The 15,314-nt window shown below is 41.2% G+C and overlaps 3 protein-coding genes and 1 pseudogene across 3 annotated transcripts; 2 read left to right on the forward strand and 2 right to left on the reverse strand.

Annotated features, from left to right (window-relative positions):
• Nucleotides 1–2,812: 2,812 nt before the first annotated feature.
• On the forward strand, nt 2,813–3,994 carry LOC119766480 (annotated as a pseudogene).
• A 1,915-nt stretch (nt 3,995–5,909) lies between these two features.
• LOC6053698 (gastrulation defective protein 1 homolog) lies at nt 5,910–8,176 on the forward strand. The gene is made up of 2 exons (XM_001869707.2): nt 5,910–6,076; nt 6,142–8,176. The coding sequence occupies exons 1-2, from the start codon at nt 5,992–5,994 to the stop codon at nt 8,016–8,018; spliced, it is 1,962 nt and encodes a 653-aa protein (XP_001869742.2). The 5' UTR covers nt 5,910–5,991; the 3' UTR covers nt 8,019–8,176.
• A 149-nt stretch (nt 8,177–8,325) lies between these two features.
• LOC6053699 (NTF2-related export protein) lies at nt 8,326–9,030 on the reverse strand. Its single transcript, XM_038255582.1, has 2 exons — nt 8,836–9,030; nt 8,326–8,763 (listed from the first exon to the last, which is right to left on the reverse strand). The coding sequence occupies exons 1-2, from the start codon at nt 8,854–8,856 to the stop codon at nt 8,365–8,367; spliced, it is 420 nt and encodes a 139-aa protein (XP_038111510.1). The 5' UTR covers nt 8,857–9,030; the 3' UTR covers nt 8,326–8,364.
• A 4,950-nt stretch (nt 9,031–13,980) lies between these two features.
• Nucleotides 13,981–15,062, reverse strand: LOC6053700 (lactosylceramide 4-alpha-galactosyltransferase). The gene is made up of 2 exons (XM_001869709.2): nt 14,407–15,062; nt 13,981–14,347 (listed from the first exon to the last, which is right to left on the reverse strand). The coding sequence occupies exons 1-2, from the start codon at nt 15,060–15,062 to the stop codon at nt 13,981–13,983; spliced, it is 1,023 nt and encodes a 340-aa protein (XP_001869744.2).
• Between the last annotated feature and the right edge of the window lie 252 nt (nt 15,063–15,314).

Below are 15,314 nucleotides of genomic sequence, written 5' to 3' on the forward strand. Positions count from 1 at the left end.
AACGACGCGCCGCACTTTCAGCAAATGCGCGCTGTCTAATCCCATACGCACTGGTTTTTGTTGATCTTCTTTTTTTCGAATTGCATGGCATTGTTGCCGGGAATGTTTTTTATTGCACAAAAAGTGCAGAAAATCGCTGGCAACAGTGTCTGTGGCACATTCTGAAATGCCGCGTGGCGTGTACCTTTGATAGAAACGGACAATATGAATAATAATGCCAAAATTTAAAGATTTAAAAATTATAAAATTCATTGAATAAAAAAATCAAAAATTTAAAATTTAAAAATCAAAAATAAAAAAATTTTAAATAAAAAATACTGAAATTTATAAATTAAAAAATATGAATGAAAACAAATCGAAAATTCAAAATTTCAAAGCATTCAAAATTTAAAAAATAATTTCTGATACATAATTTAAAAAAAAATACAGTCCAGACTCGATTGTACGAAGCCTCAATTATCCGAAGGTTCGATTTTCCGAAGGTTTGTATGGGACTTCGGATAATCGAATCACGACCAAAAAAAGGCTAGTATGCAGATCGAAAGGAAAGGGGTCAAGAAACAGCTTAACTAAAAGCATAACAAAGGAGAGGGAGCGATTTCTTGGGGCTTTTCTTCACCCTCTCTGACTTGCTTGCGCTGCCGCTGCTGCCCATTTGATTTTTTTCTTGACCGGTTCCTTCCTGCGTATACCGCTTAAGTAGGACAACGAAAAAAAATCGTAGTTCGATTATCCGAAGTGATATTTTTACTCAAGAAAGATTTTTTTAAATATGTTGTTTAATAATTTTTGATCGTTTAATTGAAATAAAGCACATCCGTGGAACTCTGAACAAATTTCGGCTCAAAAAGTGTGACGAGAAATCAGTTCATTTATGTTCTACTATAAATTTGTCCTGGATGATTTCTCAGCACACTACGATCTCATAAAAGAAAATGTATACCAGTTAGACTGACATTCGTGGCAACGAATCAAAACAAACAAGCTCATTACGATTAAATTTTGCACCTTTTTATCAACTAAAAATTGAGTGAAAATGTGTTTCCGTTAAACTGGCCATCACACGCAATGTTAAGCGTTTTGCGTCTTCCATAAACAACCATCTTAACAAGAGTACAGATCGAGGTACAGATTGAAAGTTAAAAAAAACTTGGCCTGGTGACATCAACTAAGACAACAGAAGTGATCACTTGGAGGCATATTTAAAATTGCTTCATTGAACCACTTGTTTTCAAATAACTACAACCGTACCTTTCAAGCGTAATGTTTATTTCAGTTCAACTTATGTCTTCTTTGTACAAGATTCATAAGAATAATGCTCGTAACAAATCCAACTATCCCCAACCACCGGAAAATAATCCATTCAGATGGCACTTCTCTGGTTCTCGATTAAGTGATGTTCACACTAAACATTTTTCATCAGATTTTTTTTTATGGAAATCCGTTTCTTTTAGGACGCAATGGAATATGAACGAAAATGGTTCCTGAAGATCGACGGAAATTTGTAAACATTTGAAAATTGTTTTTTTGCATGGCCAGCTACGATGTTGTTTTTTTTTATGTGTATAACAGTTTATGCCAGTTTCTATCAGTCAAGGGGTTCTAAAGTTGTGTTTCGAGTTATTTGCTCAGGCTGGAGAAAAAATCGTGCTGTTGATCAACCCCTCGGTTAAATCTATTATAAAATCTGTTATAAAAGTTGGAGCCCTCCACCGCTAGAGGCAGCACTGTATAAATCCCTCTTTTTGAATCTCAAGTTCTACCGATGTGAATAAAGGCTTCATTTTTTTATATTTTTATATTTTTTAACGGTGCTCATCAACCAAAGCTTTTGCTCCCAGATTTCTTTTACACACATTCTGGTATCTTCAAAACTACGGGAACTAATGATATAATTTTTAATTCATTCCCTAAACTGATGTCTTTAAAATAATTTACAATGAAATTTGACTCTTTTTACACTCAATTTTTTTATGGATTGGGTCTGTAAGTTTGACAATGTTCGAATAAAAAGACAACAACTTCTTTGGTTGCAGTGCACTCTTAAGAAATCTAAAACTAAAAAAAATTAAACAGATGTATAAAAATTCAGAAATTCAGACTTTTTTCAATATAAAAATTTAAAATAATACCAAAATTTATATTTAGCAAAAAACCTCGAAAAAAACCTATGAATTAAAAAAAATAATTTGAAGCATCCTAAATTTAAAAATCAAAAAAATTAAAAAAAAATTAGCATAACGCCGTTTGGCATAACGTAATTTGGCATAATGACCCATAATAGTCAATTGGCATAATAATATTAAATTTTCAACATTAATTCAATATTAGAATCGCTTTAAAGAAGACATCGTGACTTGTGACAACTGCTGTCACTAATTTATTTTTTTCATTCTTTAAGAAGGGAAAACTCTCTTTACTATGGATAACTGCTAAAGGAAAATTCAACTTGTGTCAGCATGCTGCAGTTATCACAAGTCAAGGGAGTTGTCCCTTCCTTAAAGAAGGCAAAATTCAACTTTAAAGGGAAATTTCAACTTTTGCCCGCAGTTTGACTGTCACGAGAGTTTTACCTTTTTTAAAGAAGGCAAAATTCAACTTTAAAGCGAAATTTCAACTTTTGCCCGCATTTAGGCAGTCAAGAGAGTTTTCCCTTCTGTAAAGAAGGGAAAATTCGAGGGGTGAGACACATACCCTAATTAACTAAAAATAATCGTTGAGTTAATTAGAATTTACAGTTGGTTGATTAGGATTATCGCTAATCAATTAGCGTATTCCTACCCTTCAAATTTTATCTTGGGCTGACGGACAAATGTCAACAAATCAAAACAAACCAGAAACATCACTCGTGGTTGCGGCCGTAAAGCAAACGTTTGGGAATTTAATTGGCCAACCTGGTTCTGGAACCGAGAACATCACCCCTAGGACCCCAGAGCTGATTGGAGATCGACGTTGGTATCGGCGGGTAACGAAACCAGACACGTTTCACGGCAACTGAAACGAGGAGGAGGCGGCGGGCCGATTTGCCCAGACGTCGGAGGACGAGTTGAAAAAACGCGTCATAAAAACGATGTTGCCGGCACAGATTCCGCGGGCAGCGGTGGATCGTTGTCGGTGTTTGGTGCGTTCAAGGGATTCGCCGGGGTGACGTCAACACCGGCGGTGGATCCTACCGATGTAGGAGCCAGTCCATTTTTGCTCCTCAGTGGAATCGCAAAATCTACGAATGGGACGGCGGCCACAACGTCCGCGCTGGAAACCAGCATCTTTGCCACAACCGACCCGAGCAAGGTCTTTTCCGGGGTTGGAAGTTCGCCGAAGGACGACACAGCAGGCTCCGCTGGCAAGAACACCGGGGATGAGAGTATGCGGAGAACGCGGAGGCGCTCATTGTGGCCGTGGCCGCTTGGATTTCGGTGAAGGTCAAGGAGAATCCGGTGTGCAAGCTGACGCCGATCTTCAAGGATCACGAAAAGTATCTGGATGTAATCGAGAAAAGTAGCAGCAAGGTGGACACAAAGGAGTCAACGGCCGCAAAGCCGGGATTCACGTTTGGATGAGTTGCGCCAGCGACGACTACAAACACGGCCGCGGCACCGACTCCATTCAGCTTCGGATTTGGCTCGACAAGTTTCACGCCCAGAACGGACTTCATCTTCGCCAACATGGCCAAACCCACCGAGGACAGCAAGCCGGACGAACTAGCCTTCGCCGATGACGAGTTCACGCCGGTCAAGGAAATGGACCGTGACATCGGAACTCTGCACATCAAAAAGGTGGACGGAAAGGTACAGGTCTTGGTGCGGGCCGACACCAGCATCGGCCAGATTCTGCTCAACATCATTCTGAATGAGGCGGTCCGGTGCAGGGGATGGGCAAGAACAACGTCATAATGGTGTGCGTTCCGACGCCGGAGACTAAGCCACCGTCGGTGCTGCTGCCGGTCAAGACCGATGATTTGTATGAAACGCTGAACAAGTACAAGCCCAAATAAGTGGTCGGGTCATGGAAAATTGGTTAATGTTTTATTAAATAGGAAATAAATTACTCAATATTTGAAATAAAAAAAAAACAGGAAAATGTTCTCCTGTAAAAAACGTTTTTCGGACGTGGTCATGTCGCTGTGTCATGTGATCCCACGTTCACTTCCACGACGGTCATCACCACCGCAGAACCTAACCTTCACAGAAAAGACCCGAGCGCATGCTCCGGGACACCATCAGCGAGCGGTTAGTTATGATAAACAGTAGTCAATCAGCAAGTAGGTCGCCGAAGATTGAGCGCGACCCAGCGGATGATTAAAGTTCTCGGCAGTGATGGAACGCCGGATGTAGTACGGACGGCCAGCATCCAAGGCGAGGGCAAAAAGTCGATTGTCACCGGAACAGAATCGCAGTAGTAGAACTTGAAACTCGCAGTTGGGGATGAAGAAAGAGGAGACGTGTTTAAGAAGCGGTTGAGTGAGAGTGGCATGACGCCGGACGAACCGGCATCGGTGGCTTGGCTAAACAAAAGTTGCAGCAACTGGTTTAAAAACCGGTGAGTAATGGCTTTGACGATCCCCGATGTCGAAAAAGGCGTCCACTTCGGAGCCAGAGTCCTTATTGTCCCGTCAAATGGGCTCTTCTTGGACTGGACGGTAGAACAGAGACACGCGGGAGTTTGGCCGCGGTAGTAGTTGTTGCATCATTCCACGCTCCTCCTACTCTCGTTTGGCCAAAATCTTCATAACTTTCGCCGACCGCTTCTTGTCCTTGGTCTCCTTCTTGTGCAGCACCAACTTGGCCGGGTTTAGTAGGCCTTCGTGCCGAAATCCATACTCCGGCTGTGCCCGGAACAGATTATTTCGATAATTCAATGCTTTTTCTGTGGTTCAGATCGAAGATAGAGACATTTTTAAGCTGTCAAAATGACTTTTCTAAACGACAAGATAACTTGATATGAGATGGGAATGGAATATCAAATCAACGCTAATCAATTAGCCAGTTGACGAAAATCAGCGCTAATCAATTAGTGTAAAGATGATCGACTAACTGTGTCCTGCCCCTCGGGAAAATTCTACTTAAAAGGGAATTTTAAGCTTTGGCAACAGTACTGACAGACCAGAGAGTTTTCCCTTCTTTAAAAAAGGCAAAATTCAACTTTAAAGGGAAAATTAAACTTTTGGCAGCAGTTATCACAATAAAGGCGAAATCAGAACACTCCACACTTTAAAACTGTTCACTTTTCGAAATAAAGTACATTCATAATAAAAATAAAACTTTTCTGAGGAATGGGTCAATCTGGGGAATGAGTTTCTGGGGAATGGATCATTCTGGAGAGTGGGATTCTGGAGAATGGGTCATTCTAGGGAATAGATTTCTGGGGAATGGCATTCTGGGGAGTGGGATTCTAAGGAATGGGATAGAACCTCATAATTTAAAACCGGAATGTTAAAACTTTAGATTTTTTTTTAGTTTTTTGAATTATAAAAATGTTTGTTTTTCGATTTTTTCTTTTTTTTTGTAGTTTTTTTCAATTCTTAAACTTTTGGGCTACCAGCAAAATCCACAATAATTTGCAGTATAAACTGTTGTTTTAAATAGATTAATATTTTACATAATTTCTGCGCCTCCAACGCTTCTGGAGTTTTTTTTATAAGGTCCAATAAACCAAATTTTCAGTTTTTTGCTTTATGGGTGATTTTCAATACCCCTGATTTAAGGCGGTTTCAAAAACATCCAAAAAGCACAACTGGAAATTTGGTTTATTGAACCTTTTTTTTTAAAAAAAAACTCTAGACTTGAAAAATACAGCGCCGTTGAAGCGAACCCTACCTTTGAACATTTTCATTTGAAACGTCAATTTTAGATCACTTTGGGTTTGCTCGGTTTGACGCCGAACGTTTCCAAAGGGCACAAAAGTTGTTTGTTTTGAAATCGTTTCGCGACCGTCCGCGCATCGATCGACATTTTTCTCCATGAAAAATTGGAAAATTACGCAGCTTCAAAAATGAATAAAGGAAAAATTACGTTCGGAAAAATCCAGCTAAAAAGTGCAGCACCTGCCACCGCAACTAGCGCCCCAGATGCCTCGGGTAAGTGTTTGTTTGCGGCCTTCGTGAAATCCTTACGGAAAAATCGATAACTTCCCCCTCCCCAGCATCCGGCTTCGGTTCGTTTGGTCGCATCGAACCACCGCCGGAACCTGGCCCATCCAGCAGCAAGCCATCCTCTTCCGCGGATGTGGACAAAATCGCTTCGGATCTGGAAAACAGCCGCATGCAGGAACTGATGGGCATTTCGGGATTTGGCCGCAAGGCCCAGCAGTTCGACATCAACGAGATGATCCAGGCCGCGCGGAAGAATGCCCCGCGGGCCGAGGTGGACACGGCCGCCATTCAGAAGGAGGAGTCTGAGGATGAGGAGGAGGAAGACGATGAGGTTATTGGGCCGTTGCCGGGGGTGGTGGCCGCTGGCGCGGCCACGTTGGCGACGACGGTTGGAAGGAAGAAGGAAAGGGGGAGTGACGAGGAGGAGGACTCTGATGAGGATGATGATGACGATGATTTCGATGAGGACGCGCCGATTAATAAGATTCCAAATTCTCATGAAGTTGAGATGCGGCACGGGTCGAAGGCGGTCATTTCGTTGGCGGCGGATCCTTCTGGAGTTCGGTTGGCAACCGGGTCGGTGGATTACAATTTGAACTTTTGGGACTTTTCCGGGATGGACAAGTCGATGAAGAGCTTCCGGAGTTTGCAGCCGTGCGAGAACCATCCGATTCGGGATTTGCACTATTCCGGGACGGGGGACATGATTTTGGTCATTTCTGGGAGTTCGCAGGCGAAGGTGCTGGACCGGGATGGGTTCGAGAAGATGGAGTGCGTGAAGGGAGATCAGTACATTACGGATATGACGAGGACGAAGGGTCACGTGGCCGGGTTGACCGGTGGCAGTTGGAACTACATCAAGAAGGAGGAGTTTTTGACTAGCGCGATGGACTCGACGCTGAGGACGTGGGTATTTGCGAGGTCAAAGGAACAGAAGAACGTGATTAAGACGCGAGCCCAAGGCGGGTTGAAGACGGTTCCGACGACCTGCGCTTATAACCGGGATGCCACGCTGATTGCAGCGGGTTGTAGTGACGGTTCCATCCAGACTTGGGACACACGCAGGATGTTCGTCAACACGACGCATTGTGTCCGTGACGCCCACGCCAAGGGAAGTGACATTTCATCGGTTCTGTTCTCGTACGCAGGGCAGATGTTGGCCACGCGAAGCACCGACGAAACGCTTAAACTCTGGGATCTTCGAGCGTTCAAGAAGCCTCTGCACGTGTTTGAAAATCTCTTCTCCCGGTACGACACAACCGACTGCTGCTTCAGCCCGGACGACACCATGATCCTAACCGGAGAGTCCCTCCCGAAGGGACAGAAGCAAGCCAATCTCTACTTCTTCGACACGAAAACGTTCGAAACAGTCACCACGATTCCAATCACCGATTCCCACCTGGTCCGCGTCCATTGGCACCCCAAACTCAACCAGGTCTTTGTCGGTTGCGGCAACGGAATCATCCGCGGCCTGTACGACGAAAAGCGATCGATGCGCGGCGCCAAACTGTGCGTCGTCCGCACGTACCGCAAAAAGAAGGACGTCCAAATGGTGGGCAGCACGCAGGTCATCACGCCGCACGCCCTCCCGATGTTCCGCCAGGAAAAGTCCCGCTCACACCGGAAGAAGCTCGAAAAGGACCGCATGGATCCGGTGAAATCGAAGCGACCGGATCTCCCGATCACCAGCGGTCAGGGTGGTCGAGTGGCCAGTTCCGGCGGAACACTTTCCTCGTACGTCATCCGGAATCTGGGCTTGAGCAAGCGCGTCGAAGACGACCAGGATCCGCGCGAGGCGATTCTCAAGTACGCGAAGGAAGCGGCCGAAAATCCGTACTGGATCTCGCCGGCGTACACGAAGACGCAGCCGAAGCCGATTTTCAACGCGGAAGACGAGCCGGACAGTAAGAAGCCGAAGACGGAGTAAAATTAAGATTAATGGAGTTTCTGACCTCATGTTTCCAAATGTGAAAAAGTTGAATGTTTCCACATTTAGTTTTCGTTTATCAGTCGAAAATCTTGTTAATTTTAAATAAAATCATTGCTAGAATAGTTACAATAAATGTCGGTCACCCTAATCCAAAATCTGATTTCATAAATATTTGCTTTTCGAATTTTGTCGATCAGTGATAGAAATTTATCGACCGATAATATCGACAAGAGTTCTGACTGACTTGATCTCTCAATAAAACAATTAGATTTCTCAAATTAACCAAACAAATTACACTCATACAAATGTTCTCCAAATCCGTCCTCTTTATTCCCCCCCCTTCCTAAAATATCGCATCCTGCAGCCGGAAGCAGTCGCTCGCAATCTTCCACTTGTCCCCCTGGGCCGTGATCATGAACGTCTGCTGGAACGGCTTCGTCGGATTGTCCTGGAAGCGCACCGTCCCCGACACCTGAATGATAAACGTCAGCTGCGACGAAACGGCATCGTCGATGATCGGTTGCGCGTCCAGTGTGTTCATCACGTGCTCGGATCGGGGCAGTTCCTGGAAGTACTTCTGGATGTTGTCCTTCCCGTTCGCGCCGTTCCCATTCCACACCAGCAGCCCGTTGTCCATGTACAGCTTGGACATTTGGTGGCGCTTCTTGTCTACGCTGTCGTAGTACAGTTTGGTAAACTCCTCCGCCGTGCGGCAAGCGGTGTCGATCTTGGTGCGGAGTTCCTGTCGGAAAAGGAACCGGAATTTTATAACCTCATTCCATTGTTTTCGTGTTCTGGTGAGATTTCAACTTACCGAGTCAATTACGGTCGACATTTTGATATTTTTCAGTTATTTGACCTCCTAGACAAATTACTCTACGAAATTTACTATTTCTTTGTTAAAATTAGCGTTTTTTCTGCCGTTTTTATTCTCAAATCAAATTAAAATTCGGACGACGCCGCTTGATTTCGTTTTGTTGTTTGCTCGATGTTGACAGCTGTCATTTTCCTTACCTGTTTGCCCTTCAGAAACAGATTCTTTTTCAAAGCGATCTAAAAACAGTAGAGTCACAAGGAATGGGGACACCTGCCTGGATGCGGCCAGTGCGACATCTATGTTTGAAGTTGCAAACAATTTGTTTGACAAATTTACAGAGCGGGTTCGTTAATTCGAATCTCGCTATTTCAAACGTATTGAAACTTAAAAGCGAAGACGTTAAAACCAGTTGTCAAACTGATGTTGACATTTAAACACATTTTTTAGAAAATTTTCAAACACGTGGTTTCAAGCTTTCGACAGTTGAACATTTTAATGAGATGATTGTTTTTTTGATCAAGTTTAAAATGCATTTTTCTGCATTTATCATCAATTGGGTACTAAAGCCCTATCACGGGTATGAATCTTCAAGCAATTTCAATATGGCGACTTGTAGCAGAAGGAAGTGAGGCATTTTCGCTATTTCTCACTGTTCTGTGTTCTGTGTGCACGTCCGCAAACATCGACCACACACATACTACACTAAAACCCCCGATTACGCTCAGGCGTTACGCTTTGTATTTCGTCAATTTCTCTGAAACGACGCAACATTTTTGCAATCTTTTTAAAGCAATTTATACGTCTTGTGCAGATCTACAAATTGATTTCAAAAGATTGTAGAAACATTACACTGTTTTCGAGAAATCAACCTAACAAAAAGCGTAACGCCTGAGCGTAATCGGGGGTTTTAGTGTAACACAAAGCGCCACCAAGAGGCAAAAGGTGTTTACGAATAATTTTGGCACTTTCGTTAAAAATATGCGGTTTTGCAAAAACAAATAACAAAACCAACATTTAAGTGTAGTTCAACTGTCAAACTTGTAATTCGTTGCTGATTTGTTCCAAAATTTGTTAAAAATAATAAGTTTTTGCAGCACTCCTTTTGGACGGACATTTCTGTTGTCACCTTCTGGTTCCTTGGATTGGCCATGGATAATTTCACAGTGTAATAAACAGGGCAGCGCCACTGTTTCGAATGAGAAAATGATACAGGTTTTTCAGACGAGTTTCAATTCCGTGGCCCTATGTAAATTTTTATGTACAACGGTAAAAAAACACGATTCAAAACCATTTCTGATCACTTTTTTTTTTTCATTTTAATGCAAAAAAAAAAAATTGACAAGACAACATTTTTTCGATGGATCAGCTATGGTCCCTTTGGAACGAGCTGTCAAGTAGGAGCTTTTCTGTCAAGAAGGACCGCGAGGTTAATTTTTCAAAATTGATTTAAAAATCCATTTTAAACTTTTTGTGGTCGTACAAAGTGTCATTGTACTCAGAAAAATAAGCTTTATCGCTGTAAACAATAATATCAGTCATCTAAGCTTTGTTTTAGGACCCAATAGAATAAAAAAACTGTATTAATCATCAATTTCAGCATTTTTGAGCTTGCTTTAGCAAAGAACAAAGCTCAGAAGAAACACGGTTATAAAAATATGTGCATTTTTTCCGTATTAATTCCAAAATTCAATATGTGTAAATTAATATATTAAAAACACAAGTTTAAAAATCCAGACATAAATAAAATAAATCAAAAAATTAATATTTACAAAAGCTATTCAATCTTGAAATCATAATTTAAAAAAAAATTATACAACTTTTCAATTTGAAAATTTCTAAATATTTGAATTCTTCACACATAGATTTTTATGCTGAACTTCGCCAGAATTCTGCCGAAATCAGAAGAATGAACTGTTAAGGCTCTGGAAGGCATCATCCCCAATCGGCCATGTTTGTTTTAGAAAAACATTCAAATCTTGATTCAGAATTCAGAATGTTACAATCAACAATGAATTTCTTTGTGTTGTTTGTAGAAGCATTTTACATATAGTGATTAGTTTTTCATTTCAATTTACTATTTCGGGACCCTGAATTCAAAACCATCATTGACAGTCATTGCCCCAAAAGTAAAGGACACCATCTACCACCTTAACTTGCCGAAATAACGCATTTTTCTGTCCAAAAAATCAGTTGTTCTGTTTTCGGCAATATTTGAAGATTTTTGGGAAATAAATTAGGTAAGAAACTTAAACCTTCAGGACTTCAGATAACCGAATAAAATTTTAAATACCTTTACTGCCGTTCTACGCATAATTGTCCCATGTTCAAAAAAGTGCAACTGAGAAAAACGCGATTGAAATTTTTCGACCGATTCCTGTGTTTCTACGCATAATTGTCCCGTGGTTTCCTATTCGCCCTATGTGTCCCTAATCACCCCAGTTAGCAGTTTATCATCCTTATTTGTGATTCTCTTGCTATACACCAGGTAAACAAGACATAATGCTTAGTAAAACTAATGATTCCGTGTAAGAAAATACTTGGTGGGACAATTATGCGTAGAAGTGTAACGATGGGACAAACAGACTTGGTGTTGTTTTTAATGAGTTTGCGAACAAAGTACCAGATTTTATGTGTTTTTCTTAAAGTACACATCAAGTGTAAAAACTAAAAAATGGCATAAAGTCAAAATCGTCCAAAACTGACATGGGACAATTATGCGTAGAACGGCAGTTTAATTAAAATTTTAAATTTAAGATTTTGTTTAGTTTTGGTTCCTCAAATATATGAATTTTTAATTTTGTGAACTTGAACTTTTTTTTGCATTAAAAAAAAGAAATTTTAGAAATAAAAATAGTTCCAAATTCAAGAAATCTTAAAAATAAATAAATTTAGAACACAATCAATTAAACATTATCATTCAGAATCGCAATTCTACAAATCAATTTGTCTTCAATTTAAAGTTCAATTATTAAAAAAGGCAAAACAAAATATCTGATTATCTGATTTTTTCTGCATTTTTTTATATTAGAACTTTGAATTGAAGAAAAATTGCAATCCAACAAGCAATTCTGAATTATTTTTTTGAATTGATGGTGTTCTAAATTTATTTGTCTATTAGATTTTTTGAATTTGTAATTATTTTTTTGAATTTCAGATTTCTAAAATTCAATTTTTTTGAATTTTCAGTAAGGCCGGTGAACCTCGTTGGATAAATGTACGACTCGTGCTGAAAAAATCCTCTTTTTGCAACTTGTTGCATAAACTACTATTTCAAAGTTTTTTTTTTTGCAAAAACCAGCAAAACAACCAGCCCTAATCTAAACATTTGAAGGAAAAAAGTGTTTTAAAATGCATTTTACAATAGTTCAAGTATACATATTTATATATGTTTTGCGTTTCTCTCAGTCTGCTGTTTTTGCATATGGAACATTTATGTGATCTCTAAAATTAGTTATAAAAATGAATTAAATAATAAAAAATAATCATAAAACAACAGTTAAAGTTCTATATTTCATTCGTTTAACCAGAACTACGAAAATACTATTTTTTTCAAATCAGTTTTTAAATAACCACGTGCTTCAACCGCTTCACCACTTTGATGGATTGATAACGACAGTGTCCACATGCTTCCACAAAGTTTTCACAATGTTGTATGCAAATCAGCTCAGCAGGGTCCTGCATTCCAGGTATGGACATTAGTGTCCCAACCCACCTTCTTGTTCCCCGTAACTCTGGATGCGTGCTCCGACGACATTGTACCAGTCGTGCCATGAAATGCATTTTTATTTTGATGACTATTTTTTCCTGCCACTCAAGGTTACTCCAAGTATAGTTACTAAACTAACAGGAAGTTTTGGCGCACTTAACGCTCAAAATGCATGTTTACTAACATTTTCTATTTTGCGAACCAAGCCAAGTGCATCGGATTTCCTTCGAAAGATCACGAACGATGACATCAGAGAGAAAGGCTGGTGGCCAAATTCTAGAAAAGTAAGCAAACCGGACAAGGTCAATGTCGAAATTGCGCCGGAGAACGCATTTTGCAGATCACACTATTAAACAAGTTTCAGTCGCAGTCTTCGTACTAAGTTGAGGGGTTGGGAGGTTATACGATGGTGAGGTCTTCATTTCCATTTCCATCACTCGCAAGCAGAATTCCACGTGAAAACGGTGCAAAAAACATGGAAAATGTACCGGTTTGTTACAGACAAATAGACATGAAACCCTGAAAAATATCACGCAAATGTTGTATTCAAATAGCGCCATCTGTAGGCCTGGCGTGATAACAGACATCAAACGATTTTAACGCCGTCACTGACATTTGCGGTTCGTTGCAAAAATACAATTTAACAAATTTGGTTTTGAATTGACCGTTATTTTGAGAGATTTGAAAAAGAGTTTCACGTCTGTTTGACTCTAACTTCTCAAATCAGCTGCTTCTGTCCGTTTGAGCTGGCATAAAATGGCAAGCCAGTTTCGTTTTTTTTGCAAAGCCATTTCCACAAGGCTATTCGTCGAAAGACCGCGTTTTCTGCGAGGGTCAGGCCAGCTTGGTGCGAATGTAGGCCACTGCTGAAACTGGCCAAGTCGGCTGACTAAATGGCCGATTTCCAGGTTGAGGGAGGCGAATTCTATTAATAATTTCACTTTTCAGACTCGGACAGTCTGACCGCGGCGTCCGAGTTTCACGGACCGTTGACCAGTATTTACAGTGGGTCTTGTGGCGGGGTTAATTTTATCCTGGCAATAACAATACCCTGGGGGTGCAAGGTGCAACGGGAGGGTAGGGAAAATTTTGTTGAAATAAGGAAAATTCTTGTTCGTGACTTTGGCTTGGCTTGAAATGGTTCGGGTTTGGCTCGTGCTGGGGATTAGGCGTGAGATAGAAGGGTTTTGGGGAAAATTTGATGTTTTGAATTAGAATGAAGGTCATTTGGTAGATTCACAGAGAAATAGATGTACATTTCTTGTTAAAGTCAATCCTGTCGTGGCTAATATAAATTCACCACAGCTAATTTGACAGTTTAAACTGTGGAGAATTCATATTGACTGTGGTGAGTTTGGAATCATTCAAATAATAGTTAGAACATGCGGTTTTGTTTCAGTGAATTGTGTGAATCAAATGAAAAATGTATCGAGCAACTAGAAGAACTCATCACAAACTTGAATGACATTCGGACAAAACTCATGAGCAAGCTTCACATAAGCGGTCGTCCCGTCCACCTTCAACGGAATTCCACCCGTCGCCTTGTTCCACACGTGCACCAGAATATCGTCCCGGACCGCCGTCATCACCGCGTCCGTACGTTCCGACTCAAAGAACCACTCGTGGCGAGGATAACGAATCCGGTAGAACACATCTGGCGGATGGACGGTCAGCTGGCCTCCGCACCGCTCCCGGGACATGCTGGCCACTTCGGAGACGTTGCAAAACCGGCGCAGATTCCTCGTGACCAAAAACGGTCCGTTGGCGGCCCAAACCGTACCGTTGAAGTTTTGCGCGAGGTCGCTAAAAAAATGGTAGAATTTGAATTGTTTGAGATTAATTGTGAAAATTTTGACCATTACTTGATACAAGCTTCTGCGAAGCGATGTCCATCACCGGTGGCCTGCAGGTTGATGACTCCGTTGGCCACGTAACCATGACCTTCTGAACCGAGGAAGTTTGGTTGCAACAGATCGAACGATTTCCGAACGACCACGTCCGTGTCCAGATAGGTTCCACCGTATTTGTAGAGCACCAACAGCCGCAGAACATCGGACGTGTGTTCTACGGGGTAGCTCGACTTTTGCAGGGCATGTCTCGCGAATAGATTTTCCAAGGGAGTTCCCAAGGCAAAAGTTTCCAAATCTACGGTTCTCAAGTGGATATTTCCATAACGAAGAAGTGGACTGATAAACTCGTTGTTCAACGCGTTGAACCACGTTGCGGTCACAAAAAGTGGAAAAATCTTCCAATCCGGGTTGGTTCGAGCAGCAGATTCGATAGAGCAGGCCTGCCTGGCGGTCAGTTTGATCTCTCTTCGGGGAGACAGTGTGGACAAGATGAAGAAGATGTTCTTGCCAGAGCTGAATTCGGACTCATTGTGCTGCACGTTTAGTAGATGTACGATGTTCGGATCAGCGAGTTTTTGGATGTTTAGATACGTAAAGTATAACACCACAAATGCTAGGAAACCGGTAATGATCCCCGGATGATTACCGTTGAGTCTAGAAATTGCCATTTTGACAGTTTTTTGTTGTTGTTAGAACGAAACTTTTATTGCTCAACTACAATGCCTACTTATTAATAAAAATTAAACCTGAAGTTATATTCAGTAATTTTTGTTGTCAAAATTACCAAAATGACCAAAATGACCAAAATGATCAAAATGACCAAAATAACCAAAATGACCGAAATGACCAAAACGACCAAAATGACCAAAATGACCAAAATGACCAAAATGACCAAAATGACCAAAATGACCAAAATGACC

This window comes from Culex quinquefasciatus, chromosome 2 (assembly GCF_015732765.1).
Source record: "Culex quinquefasciatus strain JHB chromosome 2, VPISU_Cqui_1.0_pri_paternal, whole genome shotgun sequence".
Taxonomy (NCBI): domain Eukaryota; kingdom Metazoa; phylum Arthropoda; class Insecta; order Diptera; family Culicidae; genus Culex; species Culex quinquefasciatus.